The sequence below is a fragment of the Conger conger genome, chromosome 3, assembly GCF_963514075.1.
Source record: "Conger conger chromosome 3, fConCon1.1, whole genome shotgun sequence".
Lineage (NCBI taxonomy): Eukaryota > Metazoa > Chordata > Actinopteri > Anguilliformes > Congridae > Conger > Conger conger.
Genome location: NC_083762.1, coordinates 73015417 through 73038567, shown reverse-complemented (window position 1 = coordinate 73038567; position 23151 = coordinate 73015417). Strand labels below are relative to the sequence as shown.

At 45.8% G+C, this 23151-nt stretch overlaps 1 protein-coding gene across 2 annotated transcripts in view; it reads right to left on the bottom strand.

The window, feature by feature from the left end:
* Positions 1-9817: 9817 nt before the first annotated feature.
* The window catches only part of pcdh1b (protocadherin 1b), a 174447-nt gene continuing 161113 nt past the window's right edge, over positions 9818-23151 (bottom strand). Inside the window, exon 5 of one of the 2 annotated variants that reach the window (XM_061236233.1) lies at positions 9818-11743. In XM_061236233.1, the coding sequence (XP_061092217.1) occupies positions 11352-11743 (392 nt within the window). In that variant the 3' untranslated portion in view covers positions 9818-11351. The remainder of the gene's footprint in view (positions 11744-23151) is intronic. The other variant, XM_061236235.1, reaches the window with a different exon arrangement.

The window sequence follows — 23151 nt, the reverse complement described above, 5'->3', positions numbered from 1 at the left end:
TGTTAAAAACCCCTGGATGACAGATCGCATTACGCAAGACGACTTCACATTAATCTGCTCACGGAAAAAGTGACAAACAGCACTGGCTTTCCAGGCTGTGCAGTGACATGGAAGAAGACACAGGTTCCCCAGTCCCCAGAGGTTTTCCGCCGTGTTTGTAACCGTGTTGTGTTGAAAGTGAGTGCGTCTAAGTCACCATGGCAATGTTTCCAGAAGTTACAGCGCATTGTAAATCCCTGCTGCGGTGATACATCTATCTCACTCCCTCCGTGCAGGTGACTTTCAACCACAGAAAACACAATATAGGAAACTAGGAAAACCGTGTAAGCCACATGTACTACTGTAGCTGGCAACCAAGGATGATTTTATTTTTCTTTAAAAAAATACCACAACAGCAACTGCTATCTCGATAAAGGATAGCTGCTAGGCTTGTTGAATTTGTAAGCCGTGCTGCCAATAAGGTACACAGTACGTACAGTTTGCCCTTTGCGCTTTAAAACATCTGGAATAAGTGGTGAAAAAAGTAAATCTTTGCTGGACCATAATGTTTGATTTTAAAACCAAAAAGTACAACCTCAAAAAAGTTTTTTTTTTTAAGCTGTTAATATGTTCATACACGCCTCCAACATAATTTAAGTTTTACCCCAAAATTTTAATTTCTTGATGTCAAATTGCAGCCTGTCATCTCAATCAGAAATCAATGTTTAGGCCATTTTCTAGCAAAAGGACAACTTCAATACAACCTCCACAATTCTGTTCTAACAATGATGTGCTCAGGCCGCAGATAAGAACTGGAAACAACTTCAGCTTACCGGATCTGTGGAATCCCCAGGGGGAGCTGCCCACTGGTGCATGAAGCCAGTTCATGGAGGCTGCCATGTTTGGCTTTTTGGCACCAGAACATGCACACTGGGGCTTTTCTGGCAGCTGAGCATGCGCACTGGGCACCTACGGGGTCTGGAACCATCTTTGGACTGTGGGAAGAAACCAAAGTTCCCAGAGGGAACCCATGCAGACACAGATCGAGCAAACATGTAAACTCCACACAGGACGACCCCGGCCAGGATTCGAACTCAGGACCGTCTTGCTGTGAGGTGACAGTTCTATCCATGGCTCTGACACGCCACCCTGAATCAAACATTATTAATGTAAATTCCTGTTCTATATAGGGTAAATCCACAAGGAAATAAGGAGATGAGTAAGGAAAAAACATAACTCTAAAGAAGCTTTGAATATGTACAGTACCGGGCCAGTTTTGCCTACCCATGGGTTATGCCAGTGGTACACTCCATAAAATACCCCCCTTCTCTTGGGAGAAATGTACACTCCACAGCAGAGGTCTTCAATCGTGGTCCTGGAGAACTGCAGGATCCTACGGGGTTTTTAACATCATAATCGGCAATAAATATGGACCCAAGGAACCAGGAGAGGTGAGTTTTCAATGTAATCATCTGCTTTAATTTATCAATTAAGTGCTGAGAGCCAACGGCCCTTTGCTTCTGGAGAACCAGTTTTGCAGACCTCGCTGCACTATAAAATCTAATGACAGTGTGGAAAGAGGGAAGCGTAATTTGCATACATTCAGTTCCACAGGTAATCTTCTCATACATCAGAACGTTAATTTAGCCAGATCTTCTAAATCATTGTGCATCTCCCTTGGAAAGAGATGGGTGTTTCAATTCACAGTACTCCTTTATTTAAAATAATTAAATTAAATGTAATCCATGTCTTACAAACAAACAACAGAAACACACACAGAGACAGGCACTCAGTCGCACACACATACACATATCCCTCAGCAGTTTAAACTCAAAAGTGTTATTAGGCACTTAATTCAGTCATATCCCAGGGTAAATATTTGCCATTCAGATATTCGCAACATTGCTATTCCATAAAGTCTGAGATAGATAAGGGAAACCCCATTTTGTGAGGTGTCTGTCTGCTGGCTATGAAATGTATGTATCTTTTTAAAATACACTTTAAAAAATGATCACCGACTAACCAGTTTAAACATGAAACAAAATGGCTGCTCTCCTCTCTTCCCCAGGGGCGTGCAGTTGCTTGGTGAATTCATACGAGAAGTGGAGAAGTGAGGGGCTTGAGAAGTCTGCTTTCTTGGGTGGCTCACCGTGCCGATTCAGTCCTCTTGACTCTAGACATTTCAAGATGAACTGTGTCACTATATCACCGTGGCAACCCGCTCAGGGCCTGTACCATTTCGCAGAAAACTATGTGCACAGGAGGTGCGCCTTGGGATAATTCACACCAGCGCTTTTTCGGCAGAGAGCAAATTGAGTGGGCGGCTTTGTGAAACCCGCGGCTTCCCCCGCCGACCCCTTCACACTGCCGACCAGCTGCGGCTCTTGTAAAATCTCTGACCTCGTGATGTCACCCCCTGCTGCGGCCCCAGCCCCCCCCCCCCCGCGTTTCGGGTGGGGTTAGGGGTTGAGGCGTCGAAGAAGAGGGCGGCCGACGGGGAGGGAGAATCGCCCGGCTGATGCTGAGACCCGGAGACGCTGCGCGGAGCTCCACTGAGCCCAACCTCACAAGACGTGTCCAGCGGCTTTAAATCACACGTGCTCATCTGGTTCTGGTTTCAATTTAGGCCTGCAGCCCTTTAACCTCGCCCCCCTGTGTTTCCCGTAGCAACACTGATTTCTGACCGGCACAAAATAACTGAGCTTCCTCTTTCAGGCCCATTCACTGACCTCTGACCCCCGACACTGCAGGGAACGAGGGATCTCAGGTGCCAGTGATTTCCTGGTGTCTCCAAGCCCCTCATCTCTCACTGACTTCACTTCATATTTTCACAGTTGTTACGCTCCTCCTTTGAGATAAAACAGCCACAAAAAAGTAATTAAATAAACTTTGTTTTAAACCTTTCTGTTTGACTGTTTAAATGCATTTATGCATCTCTCCTGGGGAAATTTAAAATTCAAAAGCTGTTGAATAGAAATTTATGGAAGAATTCCAATCACAACAAAGTCCAACTTTATGCACTTCAGGTGGTACAATTAAAGTAAGTGATTTCTTATTTTAACAGTACTTCATATTTGTAATTTGCAGTCAGTCGAATAGAACTAGGATGGAAATAAAACTCTTTCTCCCGCTGGTGTGCAGGTAAGACGACGTAGCCTGCCTCACAGGCAGAATGCTGCCCCCATTTTACCAACACCTGGCAAACTCAGAGAGCCTATGGCATCCCGCCACCAATAGGATGAATTCTATAATATAGTCTATGCGAGGTCACGTAAATACTGACTGAAGGGAGTTTCTACAAAGGGCAGAAATGTTATGGATATTTACTGTACTGCAAAGCATGCTTTTATCAAAGAGATGTTACTGAACATGTTTGGACGATGTACAACTTCACAACTTCATTTTTTTATACCATTTTGTTTCCAGGGAGATAAGGAGCATGACCATTTTCAGACAGTGACACTTATTGGTATTGTGTCACAGGCAACAATTTGGTATTGGGAAAATGCAAATGTGCATTTACTGTATATGTACAGTGCTTTCAAAAATTATTCACACCTTTTAGGAATGATGAACAAAAGAAGGCTGTAATGCTTGTCGTTTTAGGATGGTGATAACGTTGGGTTTTCGTATGTCTGAATCTCGACCTCAAAACCTGTGTCAATGTCTACAGTATGAATAGATCATTTGACATATATTGTAAGAGTAAATAGGTAAATGTATAGTCAAACATGATTTGCTTTGGCAGATATTGTGTATTAATGACAATGAATGTCAGTGTTGTAGAATATATGTAAAAACAAAGTAAAAATATTGCTTTTATTACCTTCCCAAGCATTGGCAGCAGCAGTCCTGGTAGTATTGTACTGTACGATGAGTGGGCTAATGAGCTCTGGGGGAATCTCAAGAAAAGCACGAATTGCATACAATAATGTATTTTTATTGTAAAGCTATAAGGAAGGAGTAATTACAAGGGAATCTCTTTGATTTGCTCAGCAAAAATAAAAGACCACAATTATTTTTTTTTTCTTTTTCAACATGCGAATACTGATTGGAACGAAATGGAACAAGTGGAAATCAAACAAAGCAACGACCCATTTCCGCTGAAGCTCACTGTTTGCAATAAACATAAAAATCCAACAAAATAAAAAAAGATAAACCTTAAAAGAGACAAGAAGCCAGTGAATAACTACAGTAAACGCATATTAGACTGTCGCATCCACACTGACGGCGAATTCACCCAGTCACACCCTATCAACCCCTACCTTAAAAATATTTTACAATTTTTCATTTGCCATTGGATTTCATCATAAGTTTTAAAAAGCTACACTTGCATGTACATAAAACTGTACTGAGAACAAGGCATCACTAGCATGTCTCCTATATAAATATAACCAACATTTAGGCTACAAACTTGTACTTCCTGCAAAGACAAACTGTCATGGCGGCTGTTTTGTTTTTATTTTTCTTTCCATATTTTTCCCCCAACAATGGAAAAACCTGGCATGTCATAGCAATATCACAGAGACATAATCTGTAACCTCCACAGTGTGGAGAACAGATCTGGAAATTGAAAATGGCAGTCACCCTGTTTGGGAATCTCATTGAATGGGATCCTGAATTTAGCTGCATTACATGGTGCGGTTTGGTTTCGTGACAAATGACGTGAGTGGAGATTCAAACCCAAATCCACATCCTCATGTTCCTTACCTTCATGTTACCGACTGCAGCTATCCGTCCTTCGCCGGAACAAAGTGAAACAATCTCAATACAAATGTTTTTTTTTTATATGTTGTTCAGCAGATTTTTCCTGCACAAAAGGTTGTGAATTGTGAATTGTTTAGCTTTTAAAAATACCAACCATGAGAACAAAAGAAAATAAACACAGAAACAGACCACCATGAGTTAACACATTATTATCATTTACAAATCCCGATCCAAGACCTCTTGTAAAAATAGCAATGACCATTTACATTTACATGTTTATAACAGTGTTTTTCTTTTTTCTTTTTTACTATTAATAAAACAATCACAACAACAGAAAATGTATATATTTATAAAATTGGCTTTGTTCATGCTGTACTAAGACTGTTACTTCATCTGGATAAGTTCCTTTGACTGTGCTCCCATTTGACCCCTGATAAACTGAGCCACATTGCACACTTCCTGCTAAATTGTGTATCCCCATTAATAGTTTCATATGGATGCCTTTTCGATTGGTTCTCTTGGTCTGCATATGCTTCCTGCCAAATAATGAACCTTCGGACATGACACTGAGAGGAAAGAACTGTGACTGCTGCCCCGCATACCCTGTACATAACCTGCCTGGTCATATAATCAAAATGGAAGTGTGTGATTTCACTCCCCTATTACCTTGAGGGAGTCTTTATCCTACTGCACAAAGTGATGTTGTCAAATCAGAATGTGATCTTGGCAACATATTTGCCAAGCAGAATGGTGTCCTTCTGCCAGTGTTTGTACATACAGCGATCCTTCTGGTTCTCTTCTAGACAAGTAAACACCAGGGTTGCTGGCTTCAAAATGGAAGCCGTCCGGCAGGATGGATAACACTAGAGGTCAGACATTGCAGAAAGGCCACAGTTCTGTCTGTGAAGGAGGGAGAAAGGGGCCTTGATATTGAATAAAAATTGCCCATTTGTCATTCAGCAGAAGTGTGAACTCAGATATTGTTTATATTCTCTACCGCAAACGCAAAGCAATTGGATTATCTGGGGAAGATCAAGCCAATTTAATCACTCCTGTTTGCCGTCTCACTTGAACTGTTTCACACCCAGAGAACCGTGGGAGATAGCGGAATGCAAATAAACATACAAGAGGATGGCAAACACAGGAGGATACCCCTGTCATGCGTGTTGTCGTTTCTACGGAATGGTCTCTCCCATGTTTGCCGCCGTTTCAGAAGATTTGTCAGGGACGCAGTCGCCATGCAAATCCGCGCGGCGTTCTTTTTTCCCCGCGAACGGCGGAAAAACAAACAAACCAACCAAAAAAAATACAATTACAGTAGGAAAATTGCTTTACTCCAAAATCAACAGGATGCCATTACAGTGGTCCCCGGTGCCGGGATGTCATCGGCAGTATCTGTGACAGCTCGGCGCCGGGGGAACGCGGGGAAGCGCTCTCGGGGGACGGAGAGTCACTGCGTCTGTCACGGCTCGTATGTGTTCATACAGCCCAGGTACCCGGCGCTCTTATCGCGCTGCCCCACAATGCACTACAACAATGATTTACAGCAATGGGCTCCTGTCACTTAAATGCAAATGAACATGGGAAACATTAAACTAAGCCCCTGGCATCCGATCTCTGCGCGCGCACACACACACACACACACACACACACATACAAACACATACACACTTCCCCGCAGACCTGTGTTTTTTTTTATTTCGGCGTAAACCGGCTCCGTTCATTTCAGGCGTCGGGAGCGAAAGGCTACGGAGAGGCTGGAGGAGGAGGGATACAGGCCAGCGTAGAGAGACGTGGCCCCACCCGCCGGGTCCCGCTCGCTCTCTCTGAGACCAACGCGGGGGAGGAGGGCGGGGACGGGCGGGGGTTAGTCGGAGACGGAACCACACCGACGGTACGGTTTGGGCTGGCCTCTCTTCCCGCGGTGGGAGCGAGGTCCCGCGGTGCGCTTTCACCCAGGGTTCGACGCCGGTGCCGGAGCAACGCGTCCGGACTAACGGCACGGATAAACGGGTCCGGGGGAGGCCCGGGGTGTCCGGGGAGGGAGAGGGAGAGTGGAGACCCTGTCAATAAGAGGAATGACCTGTTTCCTTTTCTGTAGCCCTGGAGGGAATTACGAAAGAAAAGAAGAAAAAGGACCGCCATTCGATCCTGCCGTTGTCAAGGAATGATCCCAGCGTCCATTAAAGCGTAAGAAAAAAGAGAAAAATCTAAAAGTACAGGAGAGCCATCAATGGCAGGCCCTATTGTTAGGACTTCAGTTATAAAATTCCCCTCAGATATGAATAACCAACTTTTTATGTGTTGGCTGTTTTTGCTTATTTCTGTCTACCACCTATTTCCAAGGTGACTAATATAAATTTGTGTTACTTGCTCAAAAACTTGAATGGCACTGCTGTACCTTGGAGATGAACCTGTAATCTCTGGTTAAGTCCAAAGTATAAATCTAACTCTAAAACCACTATGCCATTTTAGTAAAATTGTAATATTTTACAGCTATATAAAATAGAGAATGTGTAATGTGATAGGCAATCTGTCCAAATGTATCAGGCAGTCTCAATTTATTTGACTCCGAATTAGTAGGAGAAAATGTCAATGCAAGCCAATGCAACTTTGGGACGAACGGCCATTTTGAGAAACAAACGTAATCATTTTCCAGTAATCCAAATGACGTCATGGTCATGAAAGGGCTGTAGTTCATGGACTGACCATTCCCAGCAGAGCTCCCCGCTCCTCCACATGCAGAGGCCACCTCTCATAATGTAAAAGTTATTCAGCAAATGAATTTAAATTTAATTCATGCATTGAAAAATACCCACATTGCTCCACGGAAATATTTTAATTCATGAATTGAATTTCAATTAATTTCCTGGTTGACTGAATTAAATTTGAACAGACTCCAGCTCTGGCATTCGTGGACAGTCCTTGACTCACGACGGCAGCCTGTGGCCCCTCAGTGGGGACACAAATTAGGCAAAATAATAAAAGTGATGAAGTTTTTAAAGTTGTATTAAAAATGTAAGACCTGAGACACTCTGTGGCCTATTCTTGATCGCCTGAATTGTGAGCCTGTTACTGTTGAGTTAGCACAAAGCCTTGGGCACGCTTACCACCCTTACTGATGATCATTGATCAATACAGTACCACGTCGCAGTCCTGTTGAACAATACCCAAACGTGCCACATGTAAGGTACCGGGACAATGTGCCCCCTCCCCTCCCCTCCCCCCACCCACTGCGCTCGAAATGGTTGATGGTGAATTATGAAAAGCGGTGGCTGATTTCCTGGAGTCAAGCAGGGCTGGCTTTGTAGAAGTCCGCAGAGAATTCACAGAGTCCACAGAAGGCTACCGTGGAGCAGCTCAGAAATGGAGTCGGCTTAAATGCAATTACAATGGATTATGTTTTTTTTGCCATATTTTATCATGGTCATTAAATGGCTTTGAATATATAAGAATGCCATTTTTAATCTCTCTGGCCGGACGTATAATTGGTTTATTGTAATTAATTGCTCCTGTAATGAGAACAGGACATGTCGACCAAAATTAATAGCCAGGACATTTTTTTTTCCCAACCAAACATAACTTTCAGTGCACTCCTCTAAGTGGAGAATGCTGCATTTAGTGCACTTCTCTGAGTGAAAATTGGGAAGGTAGTGTACTGAGAGGGACAATGCCGTGTGCACTGAAAGTGGACATCATGCATTGTAGTGAACTCTCAAACCATCCATTTGTCTTTTGACAAGTTATTGAAATTCAATCTGGTGATTCCAGACAGTGGCAGTCCAATCTATCAGTTAAAAGAGTGCGTAAATACAATAAACGACATTATTCGTTTGAAAAAATTACACCTATCAATCTGCGTGCATGAATGGTTAAAACGGCATAGGCTAAAATGGGGGCTGAACAACCATGCTAGGAACTATGAAAATGGGTGATGCGATGACTTTGACAGAAAAGTATGAACAAATAAGTAGTGGAGAGACTTTTTTTTGTTTCCAGAGTTGCAGTTGATGGTTCTGCAAAGAAAATCGGTGACTCTCATTTCCCCTGTGGAGTCTCCAAAATGATTTGATAAAATAAACATGACCAAAACAACAGACTTACAGACTTTCAGAAGTGGAATAATCAATAAAAAAACACATTGTGAATGCATTAACACAAAAAGGTTTCTCACGGTGAAATGAACTGCTGGGAGGATGGGGATTGGGGGGGGGTGGGGTGGTGTCGGGGGTGGGGGGGTTGTGAAACTAAATGTTGAGCACAATGCTCACTTGGCTACATGGCGCTGTTCATAAAAAAAACATTAAAAAAGAAGATACGTGAAGCGACGTTGAATGTGGATGTTTGTTTGGACTGGGCGGTTTCCTTCCTTGGTTTCCTCCGTGGATACGCACGCGCGCCGTCCTGGTGACAGGCTAGCAGCGGTCGGGGGCTATTTTCACCAGCCTCCATTAATCCCATTACTGCTGACACGTTTTGCCACAGGTGAAATTCCATTACTGTCACCGGCTATTAATATAACGCTCAAAATTAACTTTAAACCACAAACCCCTTCCCGTTTTAGATGTGAAATTATCACCATTAATGAAGAGACCCTGGAGGTGTAATTAGTGCAATCTTTCTGCACCCTGTCTCGCGTAAAGCGCGGAGCGTATCTGTCTCACCACCGGACAGCGTCAGTCCCCGGCCCTGATGGCAAAACCCACAGAAGAACATACCGGAAGAAATGTCGATCGATGAACCCCTCTCCCTATCCCCCCGTCAATCAAGCACCCTATCCTCCCCACTTGCTGTGCCGTGTGTATTCAAGCCTAATATATGTGTTTTTGGTTGCATTGCACACACACCATTCTGACTGAATCTTTGCCTTCAGAACATGCCGGAGTGAGGAGCCGCGCACATAAAGCAGATGATATGAAATGTACACAATAGGGCAAACATGAGAACTGGCTCTCAGGTCTCCCGGCCGTGAGCATGCTCAGTCTTCGCACCACGAGCACTTCCCGCCCGCACTGCAGTCCGGACTCCCACGCCCCGGAAGGTTCCGGGTCGTCCGAGGCGGGTTCGGGGGCCAGGCCGGTTGGACTGAGCTCCGCGCGTGGGACCGTTGAGGATTCACAGAGTCACGAGTACGAGTCCGGCCTTTGGATCACCCGGGATTGTCCGCGTCCTACATTTGGACCAAGCACAGTCTGCCAGACCCCGTGTATGTAACTGTTATGGTCCAGTCAGCACGATCAAGTCCTGCGTTTGGAGAAGTCAAAGTCGACAAAGTCCCGCATTTGTCACCACACACTGCAACCTCCATTTTGATCACGACCATGTCCGGGATTCAGTGCCCTGACCCCGGTTACAGTGTCAGCTTATCTGGGATACTGGTAGCCGCGGTGTTGTGTTTGGGGAGGCCTAATCTTCTCAATGTCTCCTACTACAAATATGCCCCAGAGTGTGGCCTGCTCTACGGAGACATAGACTACAGCTATCATCAAACCGTATCATCAAACGTAGTGGTGGCGTACCCTCTATAAGGGCGTGGTCTATGGGCGGGGGGGTTTATAGTGCGGCCTCATGTATGGGGGGGTTGGTGGAAGAGGTGAAGAGGTGGTGTAGCACCGATGCGTGTCGACAGCGGGGTTCTCCAGAACACGGACACCTCAAAAGGCCAACAGGAGCCCGGCTTTCTTCTCATCCTTCTTCTTTTCGCTCGTCCTTTCTCTTTCCCACCCAAAGCCGATTAAAGACGAGGAACCGGGAGGCGGGCCCTCTGCCCTGGTTCAGAGAATTGTGTGGCAAAAAAGTGTAATTCAAGAGCCCGTCCCCTCCTTCCTGCGCTCCTGTAAACTGTCCCGCCCCCCTCGGAGGGGAAACAGCACTTCGCTAACACAAAGTTCCACATCACCGTAAACATCAAGGACAACAGAAAAAGAGTTCTGAATCTCTTCAGAGCGGTCCGCGGAAAGCACGCCGTAGAAGGCATGCCGCCCAGTGTATTTACAGTGCTATACAGTAATAAAAACCTCTCGGTTGCATTGGTGATCGATGTCAGGGCTGTACTGCTGTTGGGTGGAGGTGTTGATTCTTAGGTCAATGTGTTGATGTGTTCTGTACCTCACAAAACATCCGTTTCAGCACAGCAGTATTGATTGCAGCTTTGGAGTTCCTGGAATTGGCAGGCCACATCAATCGCTTCCAAACCAAACGTAAAGGAAAAAAAACATGAATAGTAATATCCTTTTATATTTCTATTTATATATAATATATATACAATCTTTTTGATTGTTTTCAGTTTTGACTGTAACGGCATTGCCCTAACTTTTAAAAAGGAAACATAAAATAAAAATAAAATGTATTAAAAAAGAATCACATCAAATCAATTGCTTACAGTATTTAAACAAAACCATTGTTTACATTCCTTCGGTTAGCGGTTTTGTTTGTTTTTCTTCATTTAAATTTCACCAACATTTTTTTTTTGTTTGTTTTTTTGTTTTTTTGATTCTAAAGCCTTGTCTTGGTTACAAAAAAAAGCGAGTGGTACGCTATGGCATGTCTCCGACAGCCCAGCAATCAGGCACGGGGGGATGGGTCAGGGGTCAGGGGTCAGGGGGCGGCTTGGACAAGGGGCGGGTTGGCGGTTGGGGTAATTTGGGGCCGGAGGGGGCGTCTCTTCACAGGTAGATTTCTCTCTTGGAGGTCTGGCTGGAGGGCGAGGTGGTGGACTGGAACTCGGAGGTCTGGTTAAGGGGGATCTCCTCCAGAGGGCAGTCCTTGGCTGGCTCGTGACCGCTGCCACTGGAGTAGGCACTGTAGGGAGGCAGGAACCGGATGTTGGCCACCTTGTTGTTGCTCCGCTCCTCCACCAGCTTGGGGCTGCCGCCGGTCAGCCGCTCCTGCCCCTCTCTCTCCTGGTAAGGCACGAAGGTGGAGAGTTTGGGGGCGTTCTTGGTCTTGCGGTTCGGCGACGGTTGGCCCGGCATCCAGCAGGAGTCAGAGTGGCCGAACTCGGTGCACTCCCGCGTGCAGTTCCCCGTCATAGCCACGTCAGGCAAAGGCCTGAGATCTGCCAAAACAGGGAGGGAGACATGGCAGCCATTTTAGGACTAAGGCACCCAAACATCACACCAAACACTCGGGAGACAAATTTTAGAGAAAATCGTTTTTTTATTAACTATGGCTGTTCTGTTCCTTTGTCTTTTTAACTTATTCAATTTTTTTTTATTCATTTCATCGCAAGTAGTTAAGCAAGTATAGTGAAGTAATTGATACAAATTCTATATCATTTCCTTAAAATAATTTTTCATTTATAATTTCATTTGGGAATCTCTACATGTAATTTCTGGAAATTTTATTTCATAATGTAAATTATGTAAATTGCTCATATATGTCATTACTTGCATGCTGGCCACTTCACCTAAAGTCCCCCCTGGGAAAAATAAAGCTATTCAACTTTCAATTCTATTCTATTCTTTCTGGCAACATGCAATACCACTTCTCCTTGATTTCAGTACAAGCATCTAAAGTGCCATCATGTGTTGAGTGTGTATAAGAGCCATTGGCCAAATGTGAATTCAAGTTCAAAACTGAATAAAAAACAGTGTCGAACAGAAGGTGACTTTAGACACCAAAGAACATATGACATCTCCATCATGAAAATAGTATAATAAATGCTAAATAATAAACTTTTAATGGTGGGAACTCTTTATAAACCATACAGGGTTTGTTTTACCCTATGAAACTAAATCAAATAAATACAATTGAAATCAAATATTTCAATCGGATGAACTGCTAGCTTCCCTCAATAAAAAAGTGAAGCCTTACTTAAAAAAAGAGAAAACCACAAGAAAGATCAAAGGCAAAATCAATGGAGCAGTATCTTGTATCTCTGATGGAGATTTATTTGTGAAATGATCATGAATATAAGTTTTTTTCTTGAATGATCAGTTTATGGAATTTTACAATAAAAGTTTGGGAGAAAATAATCTGGCTGTTACAGCCAGACAGACTGCAGGTGTAGGCATATTGCAGGCATAAATCTTACAAAAGCATTTTAAATGACAAGAAATCTCTCAGGCGTCTGTAAGTAATACGGATGGAGTATTCACCGCAAATATCATTTTCATAGGTCACATTATAATTTTTAAATTCCTTATATTTAATCTTTTCATGCTTGGAAATCAGTTCCTCAAACAGTCTTTAGCCGTGGATGTCCCATAATGCCGTCTGTCTGATAGCACAGTGATTCTGGCTGCTGCTTGGAAGTAGTCCCAGGATAAAATCTGGCCAAGGGACATATTTAATTTGAAGTTCTTGAATGTGAAATTAAGCCGTGAAGCATTTGTCTATAGCTGCAGGAGTACTTCTGCTCAGTGGGACTTTAGCTTGTTTCCTCTGTCCCTGATTGCAGCGATATTTTTTGGAGTGTGGTCCTACCTCAGGCTTTAAAGCTGGGGCAAGTGAAGAAGTCTACGATGATATTACCATGAGCTTGGGATGTTAGCAGTTGTCTGGCAGTTGGAAGGGTTGCTGGTTCAATCCCACCCTGGGTGTGTTGAAGCGTCCCTGAGCAAGACACCTAACCCCCAAATGCTCCTGATAAACTGGTTGGTGCCTTGCATGGCAGCCAATTGCCATTGGTGTCTGTGTGTACGTGTGTGTGAATGAGAAGCATCAATTGTACAGTGGTTTGGATAAAGGCACTGTATGAATGAAGACATTTACCATTTACCACGAGCTTGCCAAGTACTGATGTTGATATTCTGTACCTGCATTACTCCATTACTATGTTGCGGAAACCCCTTAAAACCCCTTATATTTTTTGCATGAACATTACTCAGATTAAATTTAACAAGCCCTTCACGCTGTTGGTCTATTCCCGTTCACAATTTCTTTAGCAGTTTTCCATCTTCTCCATGCTGATACACCTTGAGATGGAGCAGGCTGATACTAGCTTTTAGGACCACTCCATTTCACCTCCTGTCTTTTGAGGTTTTTGACCAACACAGGCATTTCATTCACATTGAGACATTTTCTTTTTTTGGTGATTAATCCAAAATTAACAAGATACGCAGTGTTGGAGGAAGGCACTGATAGATTAAAAATAGTCTGTGTTACTGAGGAGATGCAAGTGTCTGTGTGCACTGTGTGCTTTTTTTATGCTACGGGTTGTCATTGCTTTGCAAATACTTACTTTCTACACACATACTATTACATTACAGTTATTTATCTGACACTTTTTTTATCCAGAGGGATGTTGATTAGACTGAGGAGGGGCCAATCCCCCCATTGTGGGATCAAGGCCCTTGCTCAAGGGCCCAACAGCTGCACTGATCTCACCACGGCAGAACAGTGTGTTTACTGATTTTGTGGGAGTGTAATTGAAATGTCATTCAAAAGAATTCCAAATCGAAGTTCACTGTTCAGTCGCTGCCATTGTTGCCCACATACAACAAACAAATTGTCATTTCAACAGTAAAATGCCATTTCATCGCACATAAAACAATAACATGTAAAGGTTACAAGCTTGATTAAAACACAGACCAGGAAAGGAATCTAAACATAGACAAACAAGTTAATTGAACCAAGGTAAACAATTATTCATTATGTCCTTGAACAATCACCATGATAAAAGCAAGCTCAATGCAGCCTGTCACAAGCAGTTTAATATGAACAGCGGTACTTCAGTCTAAAGCTTGTGATTCGCATAGTACATGTTGAGAAAAAGTTACACTATTTTGGTGACACGTATTCCTCTGTAGGCCTTAGTTTTGTACAAAATTGAAATACGCTACACAGGAGGGTGTCTTTTTCCTTTGGCAAATTCTGCCTTCCTGAGGTTCAAGAACGACAGGCATGCGTGTACGGAGATTCTGAAATCGCTCTTCCATTTTCACCGCCCTTCTCCCCTTGACCAGACTGACAGAGCATATTAATGTAGCTCCAGGCATGCGCCTACTGTACAATAAAATATACTGATATACCGTTACACTAAAGCGTCTACGCACCTCCGACATCATTTCAGTTCATGGAAAAAGACCGGCAATAGTGTATATCTATTAACTATTAATGAACTATTAATGGTTACAAGATGTATTTACAACGTGTATTATCCCTCAACTGCCACATCCGTCATCGTCCGTTCTCAGTGAAGTCTCAGAGACGAGCAATTAACGGCGTGCCGCCCGGCTGAAGCTCGCGGCTCGCGGCCCTGTGTTCTCCTTGTACGTGAAATGATCTCTCAGAAGAAACATCATTCCTCTCTTTCGCTCCAGATAAGAAAGGCCTTTCGGTAAAGCGCGCCCTCGACCCGCCAGCCCCGTCTCCCGCGCGGAGACGGCGCGGCTAATCGCGGCGCCGCAGAACTCGGAAGGTCATGTTGCTCATCATCGGGCGGCGGAATTAATTGGCTCCCGTTTGCAGCTATGCTAATTGGCCACTTCCTTTCAAGGGAAGGCGGAGCTCTGCCTGTGTGGGTATGCGCTCCTGCGATAACTAACGGCTCACTTAAATGAGAACGGGGCCGGAAGTAACCAGTGCCACTCTCTGGTGAAAAGAACAGCTTGGTTTTGAAACAGCTAGTAGCTGGTTGACCGGTTCAGACCAGCTCCCGGCTTGACATGGTTTGACCAGGTCAAGCTATGTTTTGAAACAGCTGGTGGCTGGGTTAACCATCTACTAGCTCGGACATGATACGAGTACTAGCTGGTTGACCAGATCATACCCAGCTAGATCAGCTTCATGACCAGCTTGGCCATGCTGGTTGACTAGATCATACCCAGCTAGTCCAGCTTATAAACTGCTTGACCAGCTCCATTTTCAAGCCGGCATAGTAGGATTTTATAGCAGGGCTAAACCACAATCCAGCAGTCCAAATGACCCTCAACCCTCCCTGCACCCCTCAACCCAGCGGCCCAAAAACCTGTCAAGCACAAGCCCACCCCCTACAGCACAGGTGCAAATGCCCTTCAACCCCAACACTGGCCAATAAACTCGTGTTTAAAATTGCAGATCAGATCTTCAGCCGTCTGCTCCTTGGATGCCTGCCAGTGTACAGTGCTACCTAAAGGTGTAAATAGACCTCATGTAGCCCTGCCTGAATAAGGTTAGTGTTGTGTCCAATGTGTGTACACGCACTCAGCAAATTACATTTGCATGCACACACACACACACACACACACACACTCAAACACATACACACACACACACACACATACCCACACAGAAAGGCTGCAGCCGGTTATCTGAGTCTGCTGGCAGTGGGCCATGTTACAGTCCTTCACCCCCAGAGGGCTAATTGTAGCCTTTGTCGGGGGACTTCATTAGATGTGTCACCTGTATTAATGACATCACACCTGCGTGCCATGTGGAGGAGACATACGCCTTTCTAGGGAGTTCTAGAGAGTGCCTCTCATTTTAGGGGCTATGTTATGACTGGACCCTCGGGATACATGTGAACATCCACTCGTGTTTTTCCTCACCGCAAAAAAGTCTGATCCTACAGAAACTGCACTGGGCAAACAGGACACACAAATGTACCTGCCCACTCAAAAAAATAAATTTTCACAATGGATATGTGCATCTCAGGTATGTGGAAAGCTCTCCTATGTGTTACGGACATCGAGTCTGGCCATTAATGCTCGGAGAATTTACATTAGCGACATTGCAAAGGCTTCCTTAACAAAAAAAACAACCTCTATAAACGTAGACTATTCATGCATGCGGTGCCTTTATAACGGTTTGGTGGGATGCCTAATTTCAGCAGGTGAAGCAGCCTCCGCCACCAAGTCTCATTTCATTCCTGCTCTCCAGCTCCAAGGCTTGCCGGCCTCTCCGAAATGAACATAACAAAACATTAAAAAGGACAACGATAAATAATTACTGGACGAAGTCGTCCGCTTTTTCGGGGGTGCGCCGCGGAACCCTGAACCGCGCTTACGGAGAGCCGCGAGGCCCCCCGAACCGGAGCCCGTCTCCGCGAAGGACGCCGCGCTCTCCCTCCTGTCAAGAGCAGATGAAAGATGAGCCGGGCACAGAGAAAGGAGGGGAATCTGTGTTCAAGGTTAGCTTATTAGACTGAAGAGGCTTTTTAAGTGCCCGGGCCGCATGTTCCTTTATTTAACAACCTTATCTTTACTTTCAAGTTCCAGTTAACCTCGGGGGCTCAGTCTGCCTGTACGGTAGCACCGGAATCCTCCTTTTTTATTTATTTTCCCCTCCGTCTTCTTTTCTAAGCTAATTAGATTTCTGCCGGGCTCGCCAGGAAATATGTCAGAGTAACAAAATGGAAATAATTTCGAGATTGCTATCTGACATTTCCCACTGTCATCCTGTGTAAAGGAGGGGATGTGCGCGCGTTCTTTCTCACCTTCGCCGACACTGTTTTTCCTTCCCCCGTTCGCCCTTTTTTTTCCGTTCATTTTCTTTCCCGCGGGCGACGAAAACCGAATGGCGGGAACAAAGGGATTCGGTTTTTTGAAAAAAGAAATATGAATCCGTTTAGTCGAGCAGCGGTTCAAACGTGAACATTATTGCTTAAAGAGGAGACCGAGGCTGCTCGGATGACTGAGATTGAGACTGAGACTGACACTTGCCTGGGATGTGACGATTCGTTTTTTTAAAAAACGGGGGGGAAAAAACGAAACAATCGGTCAAGACCAAGCGTAGCACTCCACGGGTGGGTTTGGGACGCTCTTTCCGCTTATGGACAAACCGGTGTGCGTACTTACGCACTCGAACGCCGAGTGGCTCTGCGCGTCAGCCCCTTCCCGGCCCAGGACGACAGCGTCCGGTGAGCACGCAGGAGCACGTTCGTACCGCTAAGCGTGGAGCTCCGTTCTGCGGAGCGCGCCGTCACGTTACCTGGAGCTCTGTGGAATGGCAGCAGGGTGACACATGGGCTGCGCTGGTGACAGAGCCTCTTTTAGAGAGGGGGGGGGGGGGGCGAGGGGCGGGCGGGGTGCGTACAGCTCTCCCATGGTACACAGCATTAATCCCGAACCCCCCACCGGCAGCACATTAATACTGCCTCTCACAGCCTGAGTCCACACCATCAGCCACAACATTAACGCAGAGCTCCCCTCTCCCTGTTTGCACCATCATTAAAGCTACACCCCCCCCACCATGCAGCACAGACCCCCTCTCTCTGCTTGTACCTGCAATAACACCCCCCCCCCATCCATGCAGCACAGACCACCTCCCTCTGCTCACACCCACATTAACACTACACTCCCCCACCATGCAGCACAGACCACCTCCCTCTGCTCACACCCACATTAACACTCCCCCCCCACCATGCAGCACAGACCCCCTCCCTCTGCTCACACCCACATTAACACTCCCCCCCCACCATGCAGCACAGACCCCCTCCCTCTGCTCACACCCACATTAACACCCCCCCCCCACCATGCAGCACAGACCCCCTCCCTCTGCTAACACCCACATTAATGCTACACTCCCCCCACCATGCAGCACAGACCCCCTCCCTCTGCTAACACCCACATTAATGCTACACTCCCCCCACCATGCAGCACAGACCCCCTCCCTCTGCTAACACCCACATTAATGCTACACTCCCCCCACCATGCAGCACAGACCCCCTCCCTCTGCTAACACCCACATTAATGCTACACTCCCCCCACCATGCAGCACAGACCCCCTCCCCCTCTCTGTCTCTCGCTGCGTTAGCCCCCCCCCTAACCCCCCCCTCCTCTCGCGACACAGTGACGGCGAGCGTTTGGCGGACCCTTCAGGGAAATTTAATCCATGCAGGCCCTCGGGCCCGGCGATAACGCCCGCAGCCCAATTGATTTTCAGCCACCGCCTGTTAAACTGCCAGGGGACCCTATGTGCGGGGGCCCCAGCACAGGTAGCCGTGGATGACAGGCACAGGGAGGGGGGGGGGGGGGGGGGCGTGTTGTCCCCTGACAGTTGCCTGCACCGACCCCCCCCCCACATCCCAGGTCTCCCTCCAGTGAGTTGCAGCAGACAGGCAGAGTTGACAGCGCCCCCGCCAACCCTCAACTCCCCCCCCCCCCCCCCCCACCACCACTGCCAAACCCCCCTGACTCTCTCCCTGTCTGCCTGACCTCGTCTGCTTCTGTGAAAACCTTGCCGAGTCTAATTAAACTTTGGGCAGATTAGAACTTTGCCTTGTCAGTCTTTATTCATGCTTAAACAAGTTATTACTTTTTTGGAAATTAAATTAGCTAGCTATTAATTAATCGACACGGTGCTTGGAAAGCGTTGGGGGAGAGGGGGAGAGGGGAGAACGGAGAGAAGAGAAGACCGGAAGGATGGGGGAGAGAGAAAGGGAATGAGAGGAATACAGTCGAGAGAGAACGGAGAGAGGGAGGAGGAGAAAGGGAGAGCGTGGAGAGGAGAGACGCGCGATGGCGCTTCTCTCTGATCTCTCCGAGAAACAGAGCAGCAGGAGGCTCCAGAGCCGGCGGCTCGGTACCTGCGGGGCCGTCACGTCGATAGCGCGCGGGCGGGGTGACAGACGCGCGCTGAAGATACGAAAGGATTTTCGGAATAAGCGGATCGCTCTGCTTCTATCGGGTCGGCGGAGGGGGTTAATGTGTTGGGGAAGAGGCTGTCCGTGTTCATTTACACGCCGTTTACTTTGAAAGGAAGAGGGGGAGCGCAGCCCATCGGGACACCACTGAACGTTGACTGTGTTGAGTGTCAGGGCCCAGCCTCAGGTTCAGCACCTCAGCACCGATCCCCGTCTCCGAATCTCCTTCATGTGCTGGCTGGCTGAACAAGCCCCAAACACCACTCTCCTGCAGCGAAGGCAATGTCGAGCGGCGTGTTCTGCTCCCCGGGCAGCCCGTAGCCTAGTGGCTCCAGAGGGGATCGGCCCTCGCTTTGTCTGATCAAATGTAAGTTGTTCTGGATAAACTTGTCAGCTAAATAACAAACTATTATATAATTATCTAAATGTATTTTACTGCTGGTCCTCTGCTCCAAACCTAAGAACATGTACAAAGGCAGGACATGTAAGACCCTGATAACGATGCTTAACCTGTGCCGGCTTCAATAACAACAACAACAACAACAACAACAGCAGCAACAACAACAATAACAACAACTACAGCAACAACAGCAACAACAACAACAGCAATAACAACAACAACAACAACAACAATAATAATAATAATAATAATAATAATAATAATAATAATAATAATGTGTCACCCCATGGTAATTCCTGAAATGGTGTGTCATTACTTTTTTTTTAAATTCTTATTTTGCTTTGTTTTTGCTTTGTTTGGCTTGACACACGCTGGACATGAAAGCCCTACAGGAGAGACAAACCAAAACTCCAAAACTGCTGATGCCAGCTGTACAGTGAGAGTGAGTTTGGGAACTTCAGTGAAAGAAATACACTCCCATGGGAAAACAGCTCAAGCTATACAAGCAGTCGAATGTGCAGGGATGCTGTAACTACTGAACTGGACAGGGAACAGTTAAATAGTCCAAACCCCTGCCTCAAAATCAATAGTCTTAAAAATGAATAAAAAATCTTCAACATAACTCCCCACTGTAAAGAAAGGTTTGATGAGAAAGTCCCACAGAAATTTTGTGGGAAACGGAGTGTGAGTTTAGTTGGGTTCATCTTTTCTTTTCTAATCATTGTCTCTTTTTTGTAGCAAATGTAATGTAGTAAATGATAAAAAATAAAAAAACACTGTAAAACCTCTTTGAGTAGTGTTGCGACTGTGGAAAAATGAGAGCCCCCTGCTGGCTCCAGGATGGAACTGCACATTTTCTGAACATGGAAAAAGGATTGCAGTGGAGATGTGAGGCAGTGGCCATCTGATCAAGGGGGGGGGGGGGGGGGGGGGGACGAGAGAGAGAGAGAGAGCTGCAGTACCCAGGGAGACAGGCATCGAGTAAGATGTCTGTATGCAAGGGATCTATTAGCTTTCTAACGTGAGAAAGCTTTCTCCAACATTGCAGCGTTTGTGTTCTACATTCATTACCTGCTGAAAAGACCTTGGTTTAAATAAAGGTTTTCAAAAGCCATCACTACTCACAATACAATCCAATCATAACCGGGATGCTTTTTCTACATTTCCTCATGGGAAGAAATGTACAGAAAATGTACAGAAAATGTAGAAATAGCTGACAACCTTCAACCTTTCTTTTGCAGCCATGAACACATTAGTAGGTGACTCCTGTGCAGAACACACACACTCACTCAAGCACATGTGTACATGTGTACATCACTCACACACACAAGCAAGCATGTACACACATACATACAGACATGAACACACTTGTACACACACACACACACACACACATATGGAAGCACACATATACAGTGCACAAACAGTGGACATACACACATACATGCACACACACAGAAGCACTCATATACAGTACACATACATGCACACGCAACACACACACACACACACACACATTCACTCAGACAAATGAGCACACGTTGCTTTCGAGGCCCATTAAAATTACATTGTGGCTTTAGATTCCTGTTCCATCTCGCTTAAAACAGAAATGACACCTCCCCATGTGACATCATAACATATGGCCCAAACTTCAGATAACCAGGCAGTGAGGAGACAGACCGTGGGCACACGCTGAAACAGACATGTCCAGAGGACGACAGACTCCCCGCTATGAAACCGTACGCTATAAATAATCGTTTAAATTATTTACAGGTCGAAGAGGAGGGACGAAAGGCTCAAAGAGTAAGAGAAAAATATCTGCAGCTCCCATTCTATTTTTTTTATCTCCATCTGGAACAAAACATAAGAAGAATTTAGTCATGTAAAAAAGAGCAAATACATTTATCCTTGCGCTGGAATGAACGGTCATTGCTGGTGTTATGGGCCTATATCCGGTTAAGCAAAGGAGCACGGCAGAAATGGCAGCCTTATTAGCAGACTTTCTCCATCTTAGGGAAATGTATCAAGCTGCTTTAATGGAAAACACAATGGATGCGGGGCCAAGTGTATTTCCACGAACACGGTCACCGACGCAACGTCGGCGTAGCTACCACGACACGTCAAAAAAGAAAAAGGAAAAAAAAAGAATCAATAATGGCTGATAATGGATCGAGTCGCGCAACATTCGCCGATAAGACTTCCCACTCACGGCGCGGGCTGAAAAACAAACCGCCGGGGGAGAGCGGAGGAGAAGGACTGGGGAGGAAACAGTCCCAGGTGCGTGGAGAGCTCTCGATGGGGATGCATGCAGGTGACCTTATCTAGACAGGCGTCGGGAACACGCAGGCGGACAGATGTACGGGAACGGAACGGGCGAGCACACCGCCGGCCGACAGCTGACAAAGAGATCCCTAAATTTGGAGAAAGAGGAGACGGGGCGCTGAGCAAAGTGGCATGTGTTCCCTGATTAAGTTCCCGGCACGTCCGGGACGAGCTCCCTCCCGCCAAGTTTGTGCAGTGCCAGCGATTCTCCGGTCCTGTAGCATATGTCCTACATCGCCCGGCCAAGGAGCAGTGCTAAAGCATTTTTTCACAGCTGAATTATGAGCGTCGGTGGCCGGTTTGAACAACTCGGGCTCTCTGATTACACGCCCTCCCCCCTCCCCCCCGCCCCGTTCCCCTTCCCGTGTACCAGCGCCGGGCCGCTAACATCCGTACTCCGATTCCGCCGTGTCCTTCAGGTGCGGCGTTATTTTTATCGATGTTCCAGGGCGACCAGCGTGAGCGTGGCGGGACGGCAGGGTCACGATGGGTGAGCTCCAGCTTCCCCGACGCCGCCATCGAGATGCACCGGATGAGACATTGTGACCGATGGTGTTGAAATAAGATCACGAAAGATGCTTCAGATGACAAAAAAATTGCTTATATCTGTAGTTATACAAAATACCGTACATCATGTTCAGTACGGAGCCGCTAGCAGCGCGATACCCTGCGTACGTTTCAGAAAGCACTTCTGCGTGCTGTGTAACTGGTTGCAACACGGTGGATACATATTCACGGTTAAGAAGTGCCCTGTACCGCATTTAAAATGGAGTTACTAGGTTACACAATGCACATCCACACTCCCATTCCTTCAGTGCTGAAAATCAACCAAATGAAATGAATCTAAATTATTAAAACTAATACAGTGTGCATTACTGTGTGTGTAAACAACCAATTAATACAATTCAGGCACTGGTTAAAGGGGATTTTATAGAACTGATTTTTGTTTTATATAAACGCACAGTTGCCAGTTGGTCCGTTGCTAAAGCACTGCATGGCTTATTCTGTTGTGTTCATTACTGTATATTTAAACGCTGTGAGTTAGTTCCATGAAGTCGAAAGAACAATGTCCCCGTTTAAACACTTTAAATACAACTAGCATGCGGTAATAAAATTCATACATATTCATACATTCTCAGAAAAGAGGTCTGTTTAAATTATGGTCCATATTGCCGAATAAATGGTCAATACTACTCCTACTGCTACTACTGCTACTAAGAGACAGCTCGCACTGCTA